Source organism: Melozone crissalis, unplaced genomic scaffold, assembly GCF_028551555.1.
Source record: "Melozone crissalis strain CALT ecotype California unplaced genomic scaffold, PUWL_Pcris_2 ptg000019l_1, whole genome shotgun sequence".
Taxonomy (NCBI): Eukaryota; Metazoa; Chordata; class Aves; order Passeriformes; family Passerellidae; genus Melozone; species Melozone crissalis.
Window position 1 is genome coordinate 20,403,193 of NW_026535797.1, and position 22,747 is coordinate 20,425,939.

At 38.5% G+C, this 22,747-nt stretch overlaps 1 protein-coding gene across 4 annotated transcripts in view; it reads right to left on the reverse strand.

Annotated features, from left to right (window-relative positions):
- The window catches only part of PPP3CB (protein phosphatase 3 catalytic subunit beta), a 40,046-nt gene extending 20,849 nt beyond the window's left edge, over positions 1-19,197 (reverse strand). For all 4 annotated transcript variants that reach the window (XM_054277313.1, XM_054277310.1, XM_054277312.1 and 1 more), the window contains exons 1-5: positions 19,045-19,197; positions 8,245-8,445; positions 6,072-6,196; positions 3,947-4,058; positions 2,933-3,078 (exon numbers count right to left, since the gene is read on the reverse strand). In XM_054277313.1, the coding sequence (XP_054133288.1) occupies positions 2,933-3,078; positions 3,947-4,058; positions 6,072-6,196; positions 8,245-8,445; positions 19,045-19,114 (654 nt within the window). In that variant the 5' untranslated portion in view covers positions 19,115-19,197. The remainder of the gene's footprint in view (positions 1-2,932; positions 3,079-3,946; positions 4,059-6,071; positions 6,197-8,244; positions 8,446-19,044) is intronic.
- Between the last annotated feature and the right edge of the window lie 3,550 nt (positions 19,198-22,747).

Consider the following 22,747-nt stretch of genomic DNA (forward strand, 5'->3'; position numbering starts at 1 on the left):
CAGAACAATGTGAAGGCCAGTGAAAAGTGGAAGCCATCTTACATATTACTGAACAAAAGGAAATTTCAGCAGGGCAGAAAAGAAGCAAGGTATTACAAAGACAGATTCCCATTTGTGCTGCCATATATTTCGAGGCAATTTGATCAAGTCTTAGTATCACCAAAAGCTAAACAAAAGAGTGAGCATCTGCTGTAAATGAGGGGAAAAAAAATTGTCTCTCTTTTTAAGACTCCCCATAATCTTACCTGGGTACTTCCTTCTTTCTAAAATGCTAGGTTTGAAAATGACAATTCCTGGCATTTTGTTTCAGTAGAAGTCTTGGCAATGTAAATGAAATCAACTAAACATCATCTCTAAGTTGATGGACACGTGTCTGGAAAGAGACACTCTTTACCAAGACAACCAGAACATTCTGAATTGATATTCGGAAAATAAAAATCAGATTACCATAAGTTTGACAAACTTCCATTTTGGCAGAAACACGAAGCACCTAGCATAACCTTTCTGGTTAGGATTCATTGTCATGCTTAGTATGAAAGACGTCCTCTTCTGGAAGTAAGTTTATGACAGCAAAAATAATAGTTTAAATTGTGTAGTTTATTCACCTTCCTACATATCAATACTGATTAAAGACTTCATCCAGAAGAAACTGCACCTGGCATAGAATTTTTTAGTTCTTAGGTGATTCCTGCACTATTTATAGAGCTGTGATTTCCCTTTTATGCCAGATAATTATGTCCTTGCAGCCAAGACCTCTCCTTAGTAAGAACTTCTGCTAATAAACCCGAAGGCCTGAAATATTATACAATTGTCTTGATTGCTTACAGAAGTAACTTCACACACCACACTTGTACCCCCAAGTATACGATTTTTTTCTAGATATAGTGAGCATTTCACATCCCCCATTTAATTTAAATACATTTAAAATATCAGTGCATGCCAAGCTCTAATGCAGCTACTGCCAATCCATGACTAGCACCTTTTTCAGGTTACCAGATGATTCTTTAAAAATGAAGAAGGCCCAAGGAACAGTTCTACTAACACTGCCTTACATTTATAAATGTGTTTTTCACCAGAACAAAATACAATGCAGATTTTCATATATGCATATAAACATTTCAGCCTAATGTAGCCTAGAACATTATAGAAGCACATCTGAAAGTACAGGCCAAGACAAGAGAACTACCTTTTAGCTAAATTTACTTGATACTGTGAAACCTGATCAGCTACAAGACTGAGACCAGCAGAAAAATGAATCACAATCCTGTTATGCCAGTGGCTTTCCAAAATGTTTTTCCAGAATATGTTTTCTATATTACTTTCCAGAAAGCTTTGACCATGCTTCTTTCCATCTGTATAGAGAGAAGTGCTAAGGCTTTGTGAGAATGGCACTGTTTAGTCTCTTTGCTTTCTTACTTCCCTCTCTCTGCACAATGCATTTGGATTTCTGTACATGTCAGTATTTGCTCTGACAACGCAATGTGCCTTAGTACATTTTCCCACTCACACCACTGATTGAGTAAATACACTTCCTCTCTGTTTCTGCCATTTTCTTCTCCTCTCACATCACTCTGCTTGGTAGTGTAATATCTGTAAGTGAAATAAACTGACATTTGAGGCTCTGAAATGGTCCAATGATTACAAAAAATCCCTAATGAATAAATACAGTGAATTCAAAAATGAGATTCAACTCGATGGCCTATAAATTTGAGAAAAGGGAGAGGTAAAAAAGAAAAACAAAGCACAAATAAAGGAGAAAATGCTAAGAAAAGGAGAAATGTAATAACTGAAGATAAAAAGACAAAATAGGCTGCAATATATACTTTTATATACTATAAAAGCAATTTAGGAGCATGCTTTTACTTTCTCTCTGACATTTATATCTCTTTACAAACAGGTTCCCATGTACCTTCTTCCATATGTGGATAAACCACGTTTTTTCTTCTATCCTTACCTATAATCCCAAGGCTTTCTTAGAACCACCTACACATATTTTAAGCTGAAATCATCTGCATGTTAGCTGTTCCTAATCATAACAGGAATGGTTTTGAGTTCCAAGTGCAGCAGTCAAGATGTCAGCTAAGTTAACTTAAAGAAGCTTAAAATGAGTATGCAAAAATGAAGGCAATGGAAAAATTCATTTTGATTGAAAATTCCCATCTGATACAATCTCCACCTGACAAGCTATCCATGCAAGTAGAAACCACATTGTTAGAAACAGATACCTCATGTTATCACAATCTTCTGCCCTTTAAATTGCACACCATGATTTAGTGCTTCCATTGTGTAATATTTAAAAAACCTTTTAAATTCTTCTTATTTATATACTCAGTACATTCACCACAGTGAGAAGTACTCCTCAACTGTTACTCAAATGCCTACCAAATTTGCCATTTTAAATAGCAATCTGAATTTCTATTAAATACTGCAACATCTCACTCTGTCAAAACTAAAATCCACATATTTGAGACAGTAAAAAAATTTTCAAAGAAATTTCAGAATAACTGAAACATGAAGGTAGACATAGGAAACAATTTTAAGACTACAATTAATTTCAACGAGTTTTCTCCTGGAAGTCATGAGAACACTAGCTCTTATCTAGAAAGAAATACAATGTATTGTTTGGAATGAATATGAAACTCTTCACATGTACTACCTGTCTCAAAAAACTATGTGAGGATTTTGAGGTTTCTTCTTTGTGTGTGTTTTGTAACAATCCCAGCTGTCCCAATGAAGTCTACTAATGGAAAATGCACTAGATAATCCATGAGATTTTAATTATGATACTGCTTAGCCTACATTTCAGCCCTGATTTACACTTCAACGAGAGACGAGAACAGAAAATATTCTGACAACTTCATAAAGATGACTTTGTATAGCATCATATAAATATCTCTATTTTCACTTATTTTCAAATACACAAAATACTCACTCTCCTAATGTCATCTAGTGTATTAATTTCTGGTGAAAGTCCACCATGAACACAAAGAAACTGTTGATTTAAGAGAGCAGCAAGAGGGAGACAATCAAAAGCTTCCATACAAGCATCATAGACTCTTTCAGAGTACTTTATTTTACCTGCAGGAAAGAAAATAGAAATCATTAAAAATCCATAGTATATGGATGAAGTACTCTAGTGGTTATAAGAATATATATCAAAGTAAATCCTTAAAAAAGGCGAAACAATGAGTATTTTGGGGTTTAAATGAGCATTTCCAAACACCTAAACAGCAAGCATGTTTCTAAGACATATTTTCTTCCAGAATTATAAACTGTTTTCACTTCTTCTGTTATCTCAAGTGTGAAGAAATTATTGTTGTTTTTAAAATCAATTTAAATTTTTTTTAAAAAATCACTGAATTATCTAGTATTTTATACAATTAGACAGCATACTTCAGTATAAAATGCTACTAAGAAATTGTGAATTCTCATTCACAGTGAAAAGCTAAGAGCTGATTATAGATTATATAATTTTTACCTACATCAAAGAGGGTTTCACCAGTCCAAATGATCCATTTATCACAGGATCAATACTTATAGAAGCCTTCAAATGGAGAGGTAGATTGTATCACCAAAGAGTTATCTTACTAGTATAGCTGAAATCCATCCTCCAAATGGAAAAATTATCCCACAGTAGGGACTTTTTGTTAGCTTCACATCACTTCTCAGCAAGTTACTCTGCACTCCTGACTACAGCAAAATTATCTTCCTCTCAAGGACCTTAAAATCAGAATTGTTACATCAAAATTTACTCCATAATGTATATTTACAGCCAGCTCTCTTATTGCACTCCAAGGCCACACTGAACTGCAAGCAATTTTACAGAAGTCAGTGGTGCCTCCTGATGTTTGCAAGGCTTTAATTAAACTAATCTTTCAAGCACAATGACAGACTATAGATCAGCAGGTTGCAAGTAGCTAATTTTACATTCTTAGGCAGTACTTACATTCTTGCTTAAAGGTAAAATACTCTGTTAGGTGTCTGCATTCATGGTTGCCTCTCAAAAGAAACAATGTGCTTGGGTAAAGAATTTTCAGGACCCATAAGTACAGCACGCACTGTTGAGAAAACAGGATAACCAGTAAAATACACTAGTTTATATGAACTTTAAAAATTATTACTGAGAAATACTGAATAAGGGTGTTAACAGTTTCAAAAAGCAGGTACTGCTTAATGTGCCATTTTAAAATAGCACTACTTCCCTGAATCCAGTTCTGGACATGAGTTATGCAAATTGCTTATTACTTTTCCTAATAACAGCCACATAGAATACTGGAAAAAAAATTATATTTGCTGGATATTCAATACTAAAATAAACTCAGCAGAATTAAACTGTAGAATATTTTCATCTAGACAAATACTGTATGTGTTTCTGCCTAAAATCTGGTATAATTTATGATTCTAAACACTGGCATAAGAAGAAAAGCAGACATTTATTAACAGAGACTGGGGAAAAAACCCCTGACAAAATAATTTCACTTAAGGTTAGATACCTCATTTGGATATCCTTTTTAAACTACAAATGGACAGAGAAAATCATTCTCTCCCCAAACACTGGGGAAGCTGACTGCTTTCTCAGTGTACAAACAGCAAAGTCAAAGAACTATAGTAATTTTCTCTGTCATTATTACTGCAACAAGAGCAGCAAAGCCTCAAAAAGAGTCTGTTACCATCCAGCAGTCCTGAATGCCCAAAACATATTTCACAAATTTCAGATCTAATTCTTTTATTTTTGACTGAGCACAGAAATCTCAAAACCCCACAAATTTTGGACTTCACTCAAGTCACCTACAAACTCTTATTATGATTGCTTTTAACAAATTCCAGTACCCTGAAGCTACCATTACTCAAAGTTATTTTGCACAGAATAGCAGAATACATGAAAAGGGAAGAAAGAAAACAAATGGACACTTTAAAAAAAACACTGCAAACGTTGAGAAACACATCAAAGACTTTTATTGTGAAGTTTAGTTAAACTAATTACTGAATTTTTATCTTCTTAGTAAAAAAATGTAAAACTAATCTTTGTTCAGAAATTTTTTTAAGTGCAGTGGTTGAAAAACTTTCATACCAGATTTTCATATATTAACATATAGAGTTGATATGTAAATGCCTTTTTCAAGGACAATTACATTATTTGTAATCATCAAAAACAAGCAAAGATCAAATTAATAACTAGGGAATATCTACTGAAATTTTTCCTTAAAGATGACTTTGAGGCAATTGCTCTTGCTGCATCTCCTGTTGGTCTACCATCTCCAAAAACCCCAAAATGCACTGTGCCTGCCTTTCACAGCACATTCCCACACATTATCAGAACGGCAACATTTTAATACAGAAACAAAAGAACTACACTGGGACTTGCAAGACACTGTTTCAAACGGCATGCTATTCCATTAGATTCAGTATCTAGGAAGAGATCCCAAACTGAGGCACTTCCCAGGCTGGTGACAGAAGAACACTTAATTTAAAAACCATGCTCTGAAACTAATCGATGTGAATATGTGAATATCTTTAAAATGCAGCACAATTAAGAAACATGCTGAAAATAAAAAAATTATTTGAATTCAAAGTAACTGAAAAATTAATGGCAGAAACACAGGTCATCCTTAGGGAATATCTGTATTTGTTCTAAGAATTTTTGTAAAGAAAAATATTAATAATTATTAAAAACCATTTGATTGTCTAAATAAAATTCGTTTCTTTTATAAAAATAAACAGATAATAATATTATAAATAATTTAAAGACTTTGCAGTCATGACTCACCTGTTGTCCACAACAAACAAACATATTACCAGACAAGCAGCAGTACATATAATAATGTAACAGAATTCAACTTTTAGAAAACCAGCTAAAGAAAGAGGAGAAAAAATGAGTAAGTGGCGATTTCAACAGGACAGTCCAAACGACTGGTCAGCATCCTCCTGTCAAAGGCCTTTATCACAGGAGAAGGCACAGCAAGGAAGAACGCATTCAAATGTTAAAGCAGACCTAAAACTGCATTTGAAAACCTATGTGAAAGTGTGCTTATAAAAAAATCAGGACAGAACAGATTAATATATTCAGTTACCTCTATACTAAAATAACCTCTGTCTACATAGTCACCGAGGAAGAGGTATCTTGTGTTAGCAGGTGATCCTCCCACTTCAAACAGCTTCATTAGATCAAAGAACTGGCCATGAATATCACCACACACTGCAAGCAAAAATTTTGTTCGAATTAATTTAAAAAAATCTAAAGGAAAAGTTACCAATTATAGTTAACATCCACAAAGTACTTCTAATTAAGAAGAAAGACAGGTATAAAGCAGGAATAACAGAAATTTTTGTAGGTTCCCCCTTTGCTTTTCATTAAGATGCTCTCTTCACTACCTGTGACAATACTGATGATATAGCTTTGAGTCCAGGAGACTGGGGCGTATTCTTCCAACACATTTAATGCACTGAGACTGAGGTCTTGAAAGCTGTCAGCACCTCTTTAATGTCCTCCCCAGCTCCTTAAGTATCTTTGTAAATTCTCCTTGGCATGTGTATTTGAAAATGCCTGCTGCTTCAAAACAATTTGCTGAGTTCATGTGAACTTGAAAAAAACCAGGGAGTGTACTTTTGTTTCTGAGTCAGACTAACATACTTTTTATTAAAATCATATCTTCTCCTTGCTGACTTACTTTTCTCCTTCAAATAACCATGTTCATTATTTCAACAGTGGATTTTTCCTGTGTTTTTAGAATATGAGAAGGGACAAGGCCAGTGGTCAGCAACCAAAGGCAGATGTGCCAAAGATAGCAGCAGATGGGAAGTCTTTAGGGAGTGTACAGCAAAACAGGTCATCTCACAACCTTAAAAAGTAATTAAAAATGCATGAAAGAGACAACTGCTCCTATCTCCTCTTTCCCACTGGAGTTCCCAGTTCAATGGAAGTCAGGAGCTGCCTTCTCACTTCTGCATAACGTGTCAATGGTAACAACAGGAATTTGAGAGATTATGCCTTTCCTTGATGCACAAAGTCACTCATCAATTGCCAAATAGCATGTCCTGACTTTTTAGAGTTTATCAGTAAAATCTTTGGGGAAAAAAGTTGTCCTAATTTTGGAAAGAAATACTGGATATGGCACACCACTACATAAAGGTTGTTATTCACTTAGAGCAGACCATTTGTCATCACAATCTATAAAATATGAGACTAAATAGAATGTGCACTCTTTTATGTCTCTTTTCTTAAGATTTCTACTCAAACACTGAAAAAACTTCCCTCCTTTTCAAATTGCCAATAGACCAATTACCTGTATATACAGAAATATCAGAATGCTAAACAAACTTTAATTCTGAGTTTATCTGGAACTGCAAAGGACTCTGAGCTCAGTCAGCCACTTAGTAGTTTCCACCATTTCAATCATTCATTTTTTTCAAAATGTCAGCAACAATATGTAAAGTTTTCATTTACCCAATACTAACAAATAACAAGCTGATGCCCTAAAAGAAGCTCGCAGCCACTAATTTAATTTATGTAAGTCCATTACAAGAAAACATGTTCAGATTAAAGAAAATGTGATTTGAACATAAAAAGCAAAAGTACTTTCATTATCATGAATAACAGACATGCAACATAGCTACTTTCTATGAGTCTAGAGTGTTTATAAATAAAAGTATTAAACTACATCAACTCCACCTTTCACCAGGTCAAACAGAAACAGAACCGTTCCAACTATGAAAATACTCAAGAACACCCTAAAAGTCAGTTTTGTATCCTAGTGGCTCTGGCCCTTGTGTCAAAGATGCTAAAACAATCTTTATCAGTACCACTGCTCTCACAAGAACATGGTTTTACATGCAGTCACCAGTCTCACTTACAGAGCAAGATAAAGGTGTATTTTTCACTAAGAGTCCCAGTTCACAGTATCTGTTTCAAACCACAATCATGAGCTTCTCTTCACGTATTTAGATTTCAGAATTATCCTGAGTTCAGGTAGATGCCTTTATTCCTACTTATAATATTGAAGGAAATAGAAATTCATATTTCAACAGCATTTAACTACTTCCTTCTTTTTTTCCAATTTTAATACCAATCCTACAAGTTTTTTGATAGGTTTAATGCCTTCATTTGTTAAGCAAATGCAGTTGTGAGGGATAATTCAGAAGGACTAACAGAGAAATTTTTGTTCAGCAATTTGAAGACAAATTCTACTACTGAAAATATCTGGCTTTTTAAATTTAATTATGTATGAAATTACCTAGAAATATTACCTGTAATTGGAGCTTCAACTTCTATCATAGTTTTTTCCCTCCGTAATATTGCAGCACCCTCATTGATGATTCTAAGTGCAATTTCTTCATCCACTCGACCTTCCTTTATCAAATGGTTCTTCAAAATGTCAACCCTTGGTCTTCCATCTGTGTCAAACACTTCTTCAGATGTCAAGCGATGCGTTGGTGGGAAAGGGACAGCTAAAATTTAAAAAGAAGAAACAGTAGTCATGACACTCAATTTGAAAAATTGAGTCCATCTAGGAATGGGGATCCATCATGGAATAGCTGCTAGCCCAAGTAGCAAACTTGTCTTTTCACCAAGGAATTTTACGACATCATTAAAATCTGGAAAGAATAGTGCTGTGTTTGTATTTAAAAAAATAAACATCTCTACTATGGAGGTTGTAGAAACTATAAAACAGAGTTAGAAGGCATGGTAATATGTACAATATCTGGAAGGGTCAAAACTGACTTTGCAAAGGGAAATAATCTCTCTCCATTATACCACCATTCCCTGAAGGACTCATGAACTACTGGTGACGCAGGATTATCCATTTAATAGCTACTCAGACTTTCAACATCAAAAATTATCCCATCATCAAAGCCTCAGGTGAAAAAACCCTCCAAAAAACTTCAAACAAACAAAAAGAACCACCAAAACAAATGCAAAGCTAGCAAGAAAAGGATCCAATACTGTTCAAAATACTACAAATAAAAGGAGTCAGTAAGCAGTGGGTGGGGACCAAAGCAGGCTCAGCCACTGCCCAGACAGCACATCTGGCAATCTGCAGCAGTTCAGTTACTGCACAAGTGAAATATGGATGTGAGCCATGGAAAAAGACAACACTTCAAAATGCCACTAAGCAATGTCAAGGCACTCAGGATGTTACAGGAAATAAAGCTAATCTGACCCTGTCCTCTCCTCAAGCATTCTACTCTTGAGAGAATTAACTACAACAGAAGCAAAACCATTCTGTTTCTCACCATTTAAATACTCTGTGTTAAAAGAGAAAAATAGGAGGAATACATCTACTCAGAGATAAGAACTAGTGGCATGAATACACTTGTAGATAGAGTATTTATATTTATTTTCGTACTCTCGGAAGTTAAGCACTACATTCAAAAAATCAATGCTTAGATACTGAAACACTCCCTGACTTCATTTAAATCCATTTCTAGATTACTACTAACACATTGCTACCCTTCTGCTTTATAGAGGAGTAAAAATAAAACACCTGAAGCACAAATCATATACATATTCACTGAAATAAATTTTTCTGGAAGATAAACTACAGATATGTCTACTATTCCTCTTACTAAAGTTTCTATGTAGCAAAAATCGGCATAATGTGCCCCTACATATTGTAGAACAAATTCACCACTTTTCTGTGGACATAAAGGATTCAATTAATGAAAGGAAAATTTTATGCCTTTCCTTCAGCCTCCCCTATCAGCAATTCAAGTTTCACTCAGAAATGCTAAAATTCCATGTAGTCCAAATGTTAACAAACAACTTATTTGAGATATCCAAAGACAATCACTCCTATTCCACATACAATTATTTAAAAACATAAATCTGGCTCTGAGAGGAGAAATTAATTATTCTGACAAAATAAATTTATCTAATTTTTAGAAGCACTTAATTATGACCAGGCAAGCATCAGTTCTAATATTAGCTGCTTTTCTGAACTTACTTTCTAACTTTCAGATTCTCTTAGTGTTATTTTTTACATTATTTGGAAGTTTTTATCAATCTGTACATGAATCAGTTTTAGGCTCTTTCTTGCCCCACTTTTTTTAATACATTATTTGTGGGCCTACAATTGCCTTCAGCAATTCAAAGTTGAGCTTATCTTGTCAGGAGAGACCAGACAACTCAAAAAGATTTCTCCTGCTTTAATTCCTTCAAAAGCATTAGAGATCTCACACACCTTGCCACAACCAAAGTCAGTGACCTCCAAGACACAGTTTTTTACAAGCTGTGCTCCATTAATCCTAGTTTTATTCAGATCTACCAAGGTGAAGATGGCTGTTTTGTTCTTTTTGGAAGCTTTCTTTGGTAGATGCAGGGTGTGGCACAGAATGGTCTGTTGAGGTGACCACCTGTTCTTCATTCTCTTAAATGCAAATCATTACTAACTTACTACAACTACCAGTGGCTGCAGAATTCAATAAGACCTCTTCCTTATGGCAGTTCGGATACTTCAGGGGTTTTAAGTTCGTGGTAAATGAAATTTTCTTCTCTTAATAAAGTTCTTGTATCTACTAACAAAATAAAGCTCTGAGTTTGTCTATTGAATTATATTCTCTAGGAGGCTAAAAACCCAGCTGTTTTTACTCCAGTGTCAAGATCTGTCTCAAATTATTTCAATTAATATACTTATGAAGACTCAGATTTAAAACTCTGTATCCAGGGGTTTGTTATCCATAATGCCCACAAGCCACAACTGTGGTATGAGAAGTAATTAAGGATCTCTGAAGTTATATTTGCTTCATGAAAAAATGAAGTCTTAAAACTAGTTCCTCAGAGTTTAACAAAATCCTTTTCACATAATACATGTATTTTCCCATTGCTCAAGAAGGATTTCTTAAAAATAATTTTCAGAGAAGGCAGAATAAAATATGGCTAAAGATTTTAGCCATGATCTGCATCACCCAGTAAATAAAAAGTAACACATTTTAGAAAAACTGTTTCTTTCCATTTTATACTTTGAGTTTTGTTCCAGCAAAAGTTAACACTATTAGAGTGCATACCTTTGAAAAATATTACAACTGCTTTTAATAGGTTAAGGATGGGGATTTTTGAAGCATGTAGACAATTTCTGCAAACTAATGGGTTTAATTAAAGCTTTGATGAAGTAGTCATAGAATGTTATAGCCTAAGGAAAAAGAATTGCAGCATGATGTGTTCCAAGACACAAATATAATCCACGTTTCAAAGTCTGTGCACATTCTGCGCTCTCGGGACCGAAACAGAATGGTAATTAAGAGGAGTTACCCTAAGGAAATTACATGGTGTTGGGCATTAAAGGATTCTCTCCTTCCATTCCCAGCCAAGCTAAACAATAGAAAAGTATCTAAAGATGAATATCTAATACACACTGCAATATCTTATCAGTGAAAGTATAGATGTTAATAACAAATGTAACACAATGATTTACAACCACAGACAAGACTTTCTAAAACAAACCATTGCTTACTAGTCAAATTAATCAATTTCACTTTAAAAATACATACAAATGATACAATTTTAATATACTGATCAGACAATGTAAAAAATAGAGCTGAGGAAAAAAACAGTGAATATCTTTTGGGAGTTGTTAATGAAAATATTTTGATGGCTTTTTATTGCTAATTGAATAGGCATTAACAAAGAGGGAAAAAATCACCTTTCCTTTGTACTGCAGTATCAATAAGAGATATAGAAAGCAAACCCTCAAAACTTAATTCTACACTGACTTTCTACAAGCCTCTGGGTACATGGATACCTTACAATAAAGCATGCTGTGGAGATTCAAAGATTAGCAGCAATCTGAAGGATCAATTCCCATGACATAGTAAGAAGTTCAAAGGAGAAAAACAACATTAGTGTGGCACTTTACCCAATACAATAATCCCTGCTGAGAGGTGTAATATGGCAGCTCACACACACACGCCACCTCCAGACCCAAAGCAGATCTCATACTGCCTAGTAACTAAATACAACAGTAGCTGCTAATAAAATTTTACATGTAGATACTGTTAATTTAAAGCACACTGATACCTATGCCCATTGTAATAACCTCAGGTAAATGTGGCTTGTATCAAGAGACACCCTGTTGGAACAGGCTTGTGAAACAAGATGCGATCAAAGCCCCTAGATTAATGTAAGAAAAAGCACCAGGGATCAATCACAGAAGGTACTCTACTTTCACAAGCAAAATTGTTTCTGTTCTTAAGACTGTGAAACTTTTAAAAATTTTTTTTTCCTCACAGTGAAAGAAAAGTAGCCAGTCTTCCTCTATCATCAGAAGCCCATGGCATGTTTCATGAATTTAATTTTGGCTGTTAAAACGTGCTCAATATCCCAGACTGCATTTTCTGTTTCAAGAATGTTTTTGATTTTATCAATGAAGTCTGTCTCACCTCACATTACTAAGATTACTAAACACAGACATTCTGCTTGCAAAGAATTTGTTGCTTTGGTGATAGGTATACATGAAACAGTCTATATAATGTCTGTCTCCACCAAGTGTATAATGTAGCACACAAGCATGGTGCTCTGTGAAAAGGAAGGCCAGCATCCTTCATTTTAATTTTCTCAGCAGGTTTATTACCATGATAGCAAAATGGTCTGTGGTTTTTCTGTCACTTAGCTACCTTTTGTGGTCTTTTGGTTTTATAAATGCATTGCTGTCTGTGTATTGTCACTCAGAAGAATCACAAAGCCTAACACCTATTTACATCTTTCAATTTGTCCCTGGAGTTTTCACACCTCTGCCAGTATCTCCACAGAAGGAAAAGATGCAGCATCCATAACTGCTATGAGGACAGAATATATCCAAATATTCTTCTGCACTGGCAGAACAGATTTGAAAAGAAATAGCATAAAGGCATCACAGATGGTCTGTGGACCAGCAACTTTGGAAATACTAGATAAGCACAAATACACAGCCACATCTATTGGAATCAGAAAGCTACAATCAAAAGCTGACAAAACCCACAAGTTACCCTATTCACCTCAAGCAAGAAAGCACAAATACAGCAAAGTCAATTTATTGCAGATTACCAAAACTATCCCAAAGTTTCTTTGAATGCAAGGTTCCTGCTATGCTAACCAGCATCTTAAAAGCAAGAAAAAATGGCCCTGTAAACCTTGAAACCCTACAACAGCACTAAAGGTACTATTTATTTCATCCTCCCATATAATGTACTTGTAGTCTCAAAAGTTTCATCGAATTTTAAATCTCAAATGAAACTGTTGATATATCTTGTATGTCATGGTACATTCATTCATCTTTTATACTGTGTAGTTTTTCAATTAACTTGGTTGACATTTTTACAAGTTCCTCACAGGAAAAATACAATTATTTCTTTGAAAAGTATTTAAAGATACTCCTGCCCTTAAAATGGCCACACTATGTAATATATATATTAAAGATCACATAGTGCTTAAATGCAATGATGGATGCATAGATCTTTCTCTCTCCATACTCTGTTTTTGAAACAAGGTGGTTTATGGATTTTCTCTAAAGTTTCATCCAGACCACCATGTTTATGACTACTGCTAGAACTCTTTTCCACTATTTTGCCCAAATTCTGAAGAGACATTTTCATAGCTTTTGCCTCCATTGCACCTTCTTACTACTAATTCAACAATCTGAATTACATGTTACAAAAAAGGTATTTCTCATCTTCTATTGTTTGGTACTGCATTTATCCTTTTCACAGGGTGACAAGAATTACAGTAGCTTCCTATTCAACTTTTCCATTAAACATCATTCATAAGATAAGAAATATCTAACTCTATCCTCTATTCAACCACTCCTTTTCCAAGTCAGAGACTTGTCAACTTTGTCACTCCATCTCGCCCAAATGCCACTCTCTGCCTCTGAACATATCTTTAGATAAAGAAAACCAGAAAGATAGAACAAAATTACATGTTGTTGTTCAAGAGGCACATATAACACAACATACATATAATGGCATGATGGTGAAATCTCTTTTTTCTAAACTGGTCATCTAATACTCCCTGAATTCTTATCAGACTGTCTAAAAAAAGAACTTAACTTGACTGCCACTGCATTAATATTTTTGTAATGTCATCCATATAGATCCTAATATTTATTTCCCAAGTTCACTGCCTCCTATGTTTAAAAAAGAATTATTCTGTCCTTTGTAGAGTCTGCTCTTTCTCTGAACAGCATCTCCTGCAAGTTCTTTACCAAGCACTCAGTCTAACAAGAGCTTACTGAAGCATCTCTGGAAGTCGGCTGTCCTGGGTAAGTGTTACTATTTGCCATTCACTCTGTTTTCTAAAGAACCTGTCAACACATTTAAAGAGCACACATGACAGATATTAACCTCTCTCCACCAGGGGAGTTTATCACTTATTAACATCCTCTCTCTCCTAACTAACTTTGATCCAGAAGAGGCTATGCGTACTTTAAAGACTTCAGTGAAGAAACATGATTAATAGTTTTGCCTGGATCAACAAGCTCACTGGCTGCTTCAAAATATTCTAACAATTTCTCTTGAATTTCATCTATGAAACCTGTACCAATTCCTCTTTAACACTGTATTTCCTGGGTACATAGCTAGACCACTCTTTCTTACAAGTGCTACGAATCTGTTTAAATTAAACTTATTGATTTTCAGTTGTCCAGTTAATTCCCAATTTTTTTTTTAATGCAGCAATGCTCCATCTCTCAGACTCAGACGATGAGTTACGCCACAGGCTATGGAAAATAAACAGTTTTGTACCCAAAACTCCCAAGGAATTCCTTTAGAGCCACCAGACAAACATCTCCTGATCTTGAGATACTTTTGGGGAACATTTTTTTCGTTGATGAATCTTGAAACCACTTACATTTCAATGTGAGAATTCTTTGATCCATTCAGCAATAAGAACTGACTCATGTGTGAAAGAGTCCTTAGTTCCTTACACAATAAACACACATGTGAGCAGTTGCCAGATTTTTGTGCTCTGGCCTTACCTTCCCAGCCCTCAACTGCCAATTTGCCCTACTGAAATTGAAAAAGACTTCCATTTTTGGGTGAGGTGTTTTTGGTTTTGTTGTTGCGATTTCAAGATTCATTCCCTCTAAACATCCCCTGAAACTAGAAAAAAGACCAGTCAAACACTTACTTGCCAGAATTCAGTTCCATTCCATTGTCTCTCCCCCAAAAACAAAATTGTGATTTTTTTTTTTTTTTTTAATATGACCCTTCAATACTCTCTTCATGCTGCTGCTTCTCTGGATCATCCTAGAATCTGGCCAGCAGCATAAGTGCCTTACAAAATTTTTAAAACAGGCTTCAAGCTGCCTGGTGACTTTTTACCTTTTTTAAAAACCAGACTCTGAATTATAGATTTAAATACTGCAATGCTTCAATGATTTCTTTTTCTCCTTACATAGATGTAATTGTTCAAAAGTAGCTATTAGAGCCTTTATTTCAGAGCCTGCTCACTCAAGGATTTGAGTTACATTTCTTCGGGTTTCTCTAAAGAGTTGTTTCAATAAGCTTCCATTTAATATCCAAAATGACTGTCTGCCAATCAGACTGTACCATGACTTCTATCCAAAACAAAGGAATCTTTCCATTTCCAGAAGAACAGACAGAATCTCCAAATTTAGCATTGGGTCAGCATGACAAGGTCCCGTGGATTGTGTCCCAAGGCCCAGCAACACCCACAGGGCACAGTAATGCTGGGAGGATGGGAACCCCCAAGCACAGCTCTGGGCTGTAACTACCCACTAGAGAGTCAGGGAAACCCTGATGCTTTGCTCTCAAAAAAAAGCAATCAAGGCTCATCCCTGCCATGCTCAGGGCCACTGTATCAGTGTGAGCTTCCAAACTCTCCTTCATCCCATCCCTATCAGGGAAAAGTACCTTACCACAAGGCAGTGAAACAGCTGTTTCAGGAGCAAAGATACAGTGACAAATTTAAAGTTTGAAAGTCACATGGCTAAAAGGTGAGGTGAGCTGACTGCAGTCAGTCAATTCTCATCTAAAAAAAGGCAAACTCAAAGAATCAGATATAGCATTTAAATATCAAGAACAGTTCATTGCAAAAAGATTTTGACAGAACATAATGGAGGGAACTGATTTGTTTCACAAGACAGTAAAACACTAAGTATCCTTCAAAGATGGACAGGGTGCCTTAGAAAACAGTGAATCAGAACAACAGGTACATTTTCTCATCCTCTTTGGGAAAAAAAAATATATAGCAGTAACAAAAGCCTCATCACAAGACACCTTTTGGGAACCAAATGCCAAAAGCTGACTTTAGACAGTTTTTCAGTTCCACAGCTAACCATTAATTTACAGGAAACTCTCTAAGTACAAATTACTTAGGCAATTTAACTAAGCCATGTAATAGAAAATTTGAGCTTTTCATACACTTCAAAAGCAATCAATGACCTTTGATGAGAAAATTCATACTTGGAAAGATATGCTAGACAACACAGCTAGACTGCATATTTAAAGCTATTTTTATGTTTATTTTGTATATATCTATCTGATATGACATAATAAATCTGTCAGACTTTCAGATACTTCTCTACATATCTGTGCTTCCCATTAACTGCTAAATATACAAGTCAAAATATGAAGGGGGACACATCCTAATCATTATCCTACCTTATTAGAAAAAATTAGTTACTGATGATACAGTAATTCAGTCATTTCCTCTTGGGTGAGCATCTCTTGCCCACTTTTGCTAACATATATTATAACTGGTAAAGAATTCATTTTCTCACAGCCTCTAAAATTTAATGGATTCTGTTCTTCATCCCCCTCTTCCACTAATACAAAGGAAGAAATTAAAACTTAAATAAAATCAAGATAATGCAAATAACAGCAAGCTTTAGGTCCTGAATTCAAATTTTCTCCCCAAAAGACACAACATATAGAAAGCATGAAAGCTGAAACATGGACCAATATACAGATAGACCAGATAATATTACTATATTTTCTCTGTGGCTTTTCTTAAGAATATGAGACATTATAAAAGACTTGTTCATTGTATAATAGGAGAGAGTATGGTGAATGTTTCTTGGTATGCAAGAGGCAATGCATCTGTTTGTGAGGAGGGATGTGACACAGTTGTCACATCTTAGCACGGTTTCAACAAATTGCACAGATACTCCCACTTAGGACTGACATAACCTGCAATCTTGCACTTCTGGGGTCACTGTCTAAAAAAAGTATTTCCAACTGCACTGCACCTAATGGGGGAGGAGAAACCAAAGCACCCTGTCCTTTGTATCAATAACACAGAGAGCTTGGCACAACTGGCCAGGCTTTCTCCAGCAGCCAGTGATTCAGCATGACGGGGTGGAGAGGACAGGTCAACAGAAGGAACAGAAAAATGCTGCTATAGAACTGGTTCCAATCATGTCAGATGAAGCCATCAAGGACTGATCACCTATACAATACAATATTACCTACACAAATAGGTATACCTACACCTATTGTCTATACACATTACCTATACAATACTTCTGCATCCTAACACCCAGGTTCAAAGAAATACTGCAAACTCAGGCAATAATTCCGCTTAGAATGAAGCAAGTCTTAAAGAATTTAAACAACCAGATGCACAGGTCACATTGTGACAAGCTGACTTATTAAGTGACTGGAAATCAGCAGGTTTTCCACTGTGTTCTAAAGCACCTGATCACTTACTATTAATTTTCCCCCATTGTTTGAAGAACTTAACTTCTTACCACAAATTGCAGTAAAGGTACAAAATTCAGCAGGTCTAAACACCACACATTGAAGTAGCACTAAGGAGTACAGGTTTCCAATAGACTGGTTTTAACATTTTCTACTTTTACCCTTGCAATTTGTTCAAACTAATCAACAGGTTAAGCAACTCAAATGAGTAACAACATATTGCTAATAAAGCTTTCCAGTTTTCTAGAAAACATGCCAATGTTCAAAATATCCAATGGGATTCCAAGGCTTTAATTAACACCTGCTGAGGACAAATGCATCCTTTTCATTTTTCAAGGACCCCTGTAAAATAACAAGTTAAACAAGCAGATCTGCACCCCTTCCACCTCAGTCCAGACCCTGTGTTCCTAGGAATGTCAATCTTAAAAGCAGACTCTTGTGTACACCTGAGATTGCCAACCAGGCCTGCCATAACAATTGTCCACACTGACACCACCAAATACAGTACAACACGAAAACTGGGATCAAAATAAAATGGTGTACAACTTGAGTAAATACAATCTAGGAATTCTTTGAAGCACTACCTATGCTCTACCCTTAACTATCAATTTAGGTCTATCACACATATTTCAGGATGCTTTGGCTGCAAAGGATTATTCTCCTCACAAAAACTAAAAGGACACACTTCTCAGGGTTCAGACAAAAGAACTATTTTATACCATTTTGGTCGCTAGACCATCCTAGTTTTAGATGGACGTATCTACTATAAAATGCTTTACTTTTTCTCCTAAGAAATATAACGTTTGACTTTTCGTGGCTCCCCACGAGATTACCAAGGAAGGCCACAAAGAAATAGATCAAGGTGAATTTTCGCCATCAGAACTGGAACCTGAGAACAGCAGCCAATCGAACGGGCGGCAGCACCTTCCCATTCGCTCTTCTCCGGCGCTGACAGCGGCTGCAATTACAGAGCTCTCCCCTGGCAGGCAGCGGAAAAGCCCCGCAGAGCCGGGTCCCGGGAGGGCCGGGGCGCGGCGGGGCCCCCGGTCAGCCCCGCACGCCCCTCGGGCAGCGCATCCGGGCGGGACGCGCCAGGCCCGCAGGCCCCGGCCACCGCTTCCCCCGCAGCCCCGCCACCCTCACAGGCCGCCCGCGCCCAGCTCGGTCCCCCCGATGCAGCAGCGCCCACCCCGGATACTCCCACGCCCGTGCGGGCATCCCACGCCTCCGCAAGGTGCCGAGCTGCCCTCCCGTCCCCACCTGCGGCCAGGGCAGCCCGGCCCGCACATGGAGGGCAGCGCTGCCCACGGCCGGGCCGCCTCTCCGCGCCCAGGCGGGCCCCGGCGCTCGGGCGGGGGTCACGGCCCCGCCGCGCCGCGCAGCCATGTTCCCTCTGAGGGACAGCGGGACGCTCACCCTTGACGGCGCGTTCGCTGGTGGCGTGGGGCGTCAGCAGCAGCACCTTGCTCCCTTCCTTGGCGGACATCGCTGAGCGCTGCCGGGCTCCGGCGGCGGCTGCTGGGCGCGGCAGCGCCTTCGTCCGCCCCTCCGCCGGCGGCTGGTGGGGCGCGGCGGGGCGGGCGGGGGCGGCTACAGGCGCCGGGCGGCGGCGGCCCGGCGGAACATGGCGGCGGGCGCGGCTCGCGGCTCCTGGCGCAGCGCGGGGACGGTCCGCCCCGGGCCCGGCATGCACCGCGCCGCCGCCCGCCGGGCACCGCGGGAGCGCGCGGAGCTCCCGGCCCCGACCGGGACCACGGCGAGACTCCCGCCCGACCCGGGGCGGCGGCGCGGGGCGGGGCGGGGAATGCGGCCCGACACCTCCCGGCGCGCTCCGGACAGCAGGCGGAGGCGGGCGAGGCGGCCGGAACGCCCCCGCCCCAGGACGGGCGGGCGCCAGGCCGGGGCCGAGGGGGAGGCGCGGCGGTTGGCCCGGCCCCCAGCGAAGCCGCGCGGGCGAGGGCCTTGGCGGCCACCTTGGAGAGCTCCGTGGGGCCGCCCCGAGGGCCGCACAGCCGGGGGAGCGGGGTTGGGGTATGGCGAGGCCCTCGCTTCCCTCCGGGAACCAGCGCAGAGCGAGGGGCCGCGGCCGTACCCTCAGGGGGGCCAGCACGACACAAAGTGACCCAGAGCCGCAGCTGGCAGGAGAGGGAGGAGGAAAGAGAAGTTCCCTCGCAATGAGAGTTTGGGCACAGCTTGGGGCAAGCTCCCCATGACAAATGATTCAGCCAAATTCTCTGCCTTCTCCCTGGAGCTGAGCAAGAGTGGACCAAAGAGCATGGAGGGCCCTGGGAGCTGCGCCCCTCATCCCCAAAAGCTGCGCAGGCTGACAGGGGGGCAGTGTTATCGCAGCCTTTATGTTCTATACAAACCAACAAAGTTCACATGCATTATTTATACCGAGCTGTGCAATCTATTCCACACAATAAAGCAGCAAGTTAAGAAAGAAAAGCCATTCAGAAGTTCTGGTTTCCAGCAACGTCTTGGTTCTTGCCACATTCAGGTCCAAGGGAAAAGGATGACACCTGAGATGAAGATCTCCCATGCTGAGCACGAAAAGCTCTTTGGCTTAAGCAAAAAAACATTGAAATTGACACGTTACACAAGTGCTTGAGTTAACCTTGCTTTTCTATTTTACAGCCAAGACAGTACAAGCAAGAAACTTTGAATGAAACACATAAAAACACTCGAGGAAGCAAATGAAAATTTTAAGAGAGTAAGAATTATAAACCATTGGGGTATTTGCAAGACTCCGAAGTTTTGGAAAACCAGAGTTCTAATAATTCCATGCCCACAAGTAAAATGTGTGCATGCATGCAAAAAGAGAGCTGGGATACATCAGAGTATCATGGAAAAAAGTCCTGGACGACTACTTTAGATTTAATTGCTAAGCTTTCCAGCAGCAAGAATTACTACTTTATACCACATGTTCTGCAAATGTCTGTCATTGTACAATCAATTTAAAGGGCCTGGTTTTTAAATAGAACAAAAGCTCATTTCCTTCAACAGCAAGGATGTGTATCAATTCAGTGTGTGCAGGGAGAGCACAGGACAGGAAGGGCAGTAAGTAGATGTCACTCCTGATTTTAATGTTAGCTTAAAGGAGATCTGCTGAAACAAGAAGCAGGGGGAATGAATTCAGTCTTGTATTTAAAATCAAGAGGAGTCCGGTAATAAATGCAGTTTGAATTTTTGACAGCATGAAACAGCAGAGAATCCCATATTGTAAAGAAATTCATTTATCCATGCATTTCCAAACACACAGGGAACCAGAGACCTTGCTGAGTGTTGTCAGGAATCTCCTCCACCTCACCTGAAATGCAGTTGCAAGAGAGATGCCTTACTTATTTCAATGGTTCTCTTCTCCCAGGAGCCTGCAGCCATCTTCCTGGGGTGTGAAGTAAAAGGGGCTGATGCAGTCAGAATGCTCATTGAGGAAAAAGCACAGCATAATATTATTTTGTTATGATGCTGTACCAGAAAGGGACATTATCAGCCTCTAGGCAGTATACCTAGTGCCCTGCAGGCTGAAACGCTTCCAGTTACATCCAGGCATTACCTGAAGAAAAGGCACATACAGATGAAATCTTGCTGGCTTTGCTCCCCCAATATCGGGTTGATATGAAAAATGGTATTATGTCTCCCACAAATGACACATCCAAAAAACATTAAAATAATTATCTTACCACTTTCACTTATAAAAACAGCTAGAAAAGTAAGTTGGCTAGCACAGTTACCTTGGCATTTTACTGTCACTTTTCTGACATATTCTATATTACCCCATTAAAATGCCAAGCATGCTTGATTCTCATTAGGACAATATAAAAATCTTCATTAGGCAGAAATATGTAGTAGTGTCTCTCCCTAAGCCCTTTATTGAAGCTTTTCCATGTGGTATTGGCTCTAAATCTGCTACGGACTCTGGAAGGGACATTTACATTGTCCCAGTTTGGCAAACTCATGGCGAAGGCAAAGATGATTGATTTGATCCATCCTGTGTTCAACAAATCAAACATCTTCCACCAGCACCACATGCAGCATTATCATTGTAGGAACTTTGGAACACAATTACAAACAGAAATACAGCCTTGCAGGTAGAAGGCAGTGTGCCTTTATAATCCTATGAGTTTCCCACAAGTGCCAGACAAATCTGAAAAGCAAAGTCATGTTTTACTTCCTGTTCAGCTTTGCCACCAAGTGGCCATTCCGTTCCAAGGAATGGAATGGGAAGGAAAGGGATAGGGAAAGGAGAAAAGAGAAAAAGAATCTGATCAAGTCCTATTCTGATGGGATATTCCAAACCATTACCTAGCTGCTAGCACTGGACTGCTTTCTGAACAACTTGCTTTCATAAGGAAAAAACAGTTCAGCAGGAGAAACAGACAGAATCACCAAACCAATCCATCTTCTTCTGTACCATGGGGAATGGGATCATTTGGGATGCAGATACTTGATTTCTTTCTGCTCCATCTCAAGGCAGTACCTGCTGAAGCAGCATGCAAGAGCCGTTTAAACAAAAAGGTGCTACGTTAAAACCTTGGCTGTTCTGACACCTCCCCTGATGGAGGGGTGCAAAGTATAGTAGCAACTACATTTTAGTTAATCATTGCCTGAGACAAGTGTTGTTTATTGAATTTCAAGCAGAAAGAAGTAAGACTTAAAAATGATTGTGAAATTTTGTAGCAGCAGGGCAGATACCAGAACAGTATCTTCTGACTCTAACAGCGACATATCTTAAAAACTGGCACAATGTCCCAGAATCATCTAATTACCCAATAAGAACTTTTTGAAAACTAAGAAGGAAATTGATTCACAGGAGAGAGAGATATATTCCAGATCCCAAGAGAAAGATGCACAGAACAAATCTTGCGAAGATAAACCAGGTCTGAGAGGGGAAGACGTGATATGGGCAGGAGAGTAAGATGAAGACAAAACTTTCAAGAAGGTGTTCTATTTCATTGACTCTCACTAGTGACTGTTTGAAGCTATACTTACTTAAATGCCAGAAATGATACTGAGGTTGGTATAAACTGCCTCAAAACAAGGCACATATTAGTTGAAATATATTTTGACATTCGGCTACACTGAGTTTCAATATCAATACTTCAAAGTTTTCTTTTAA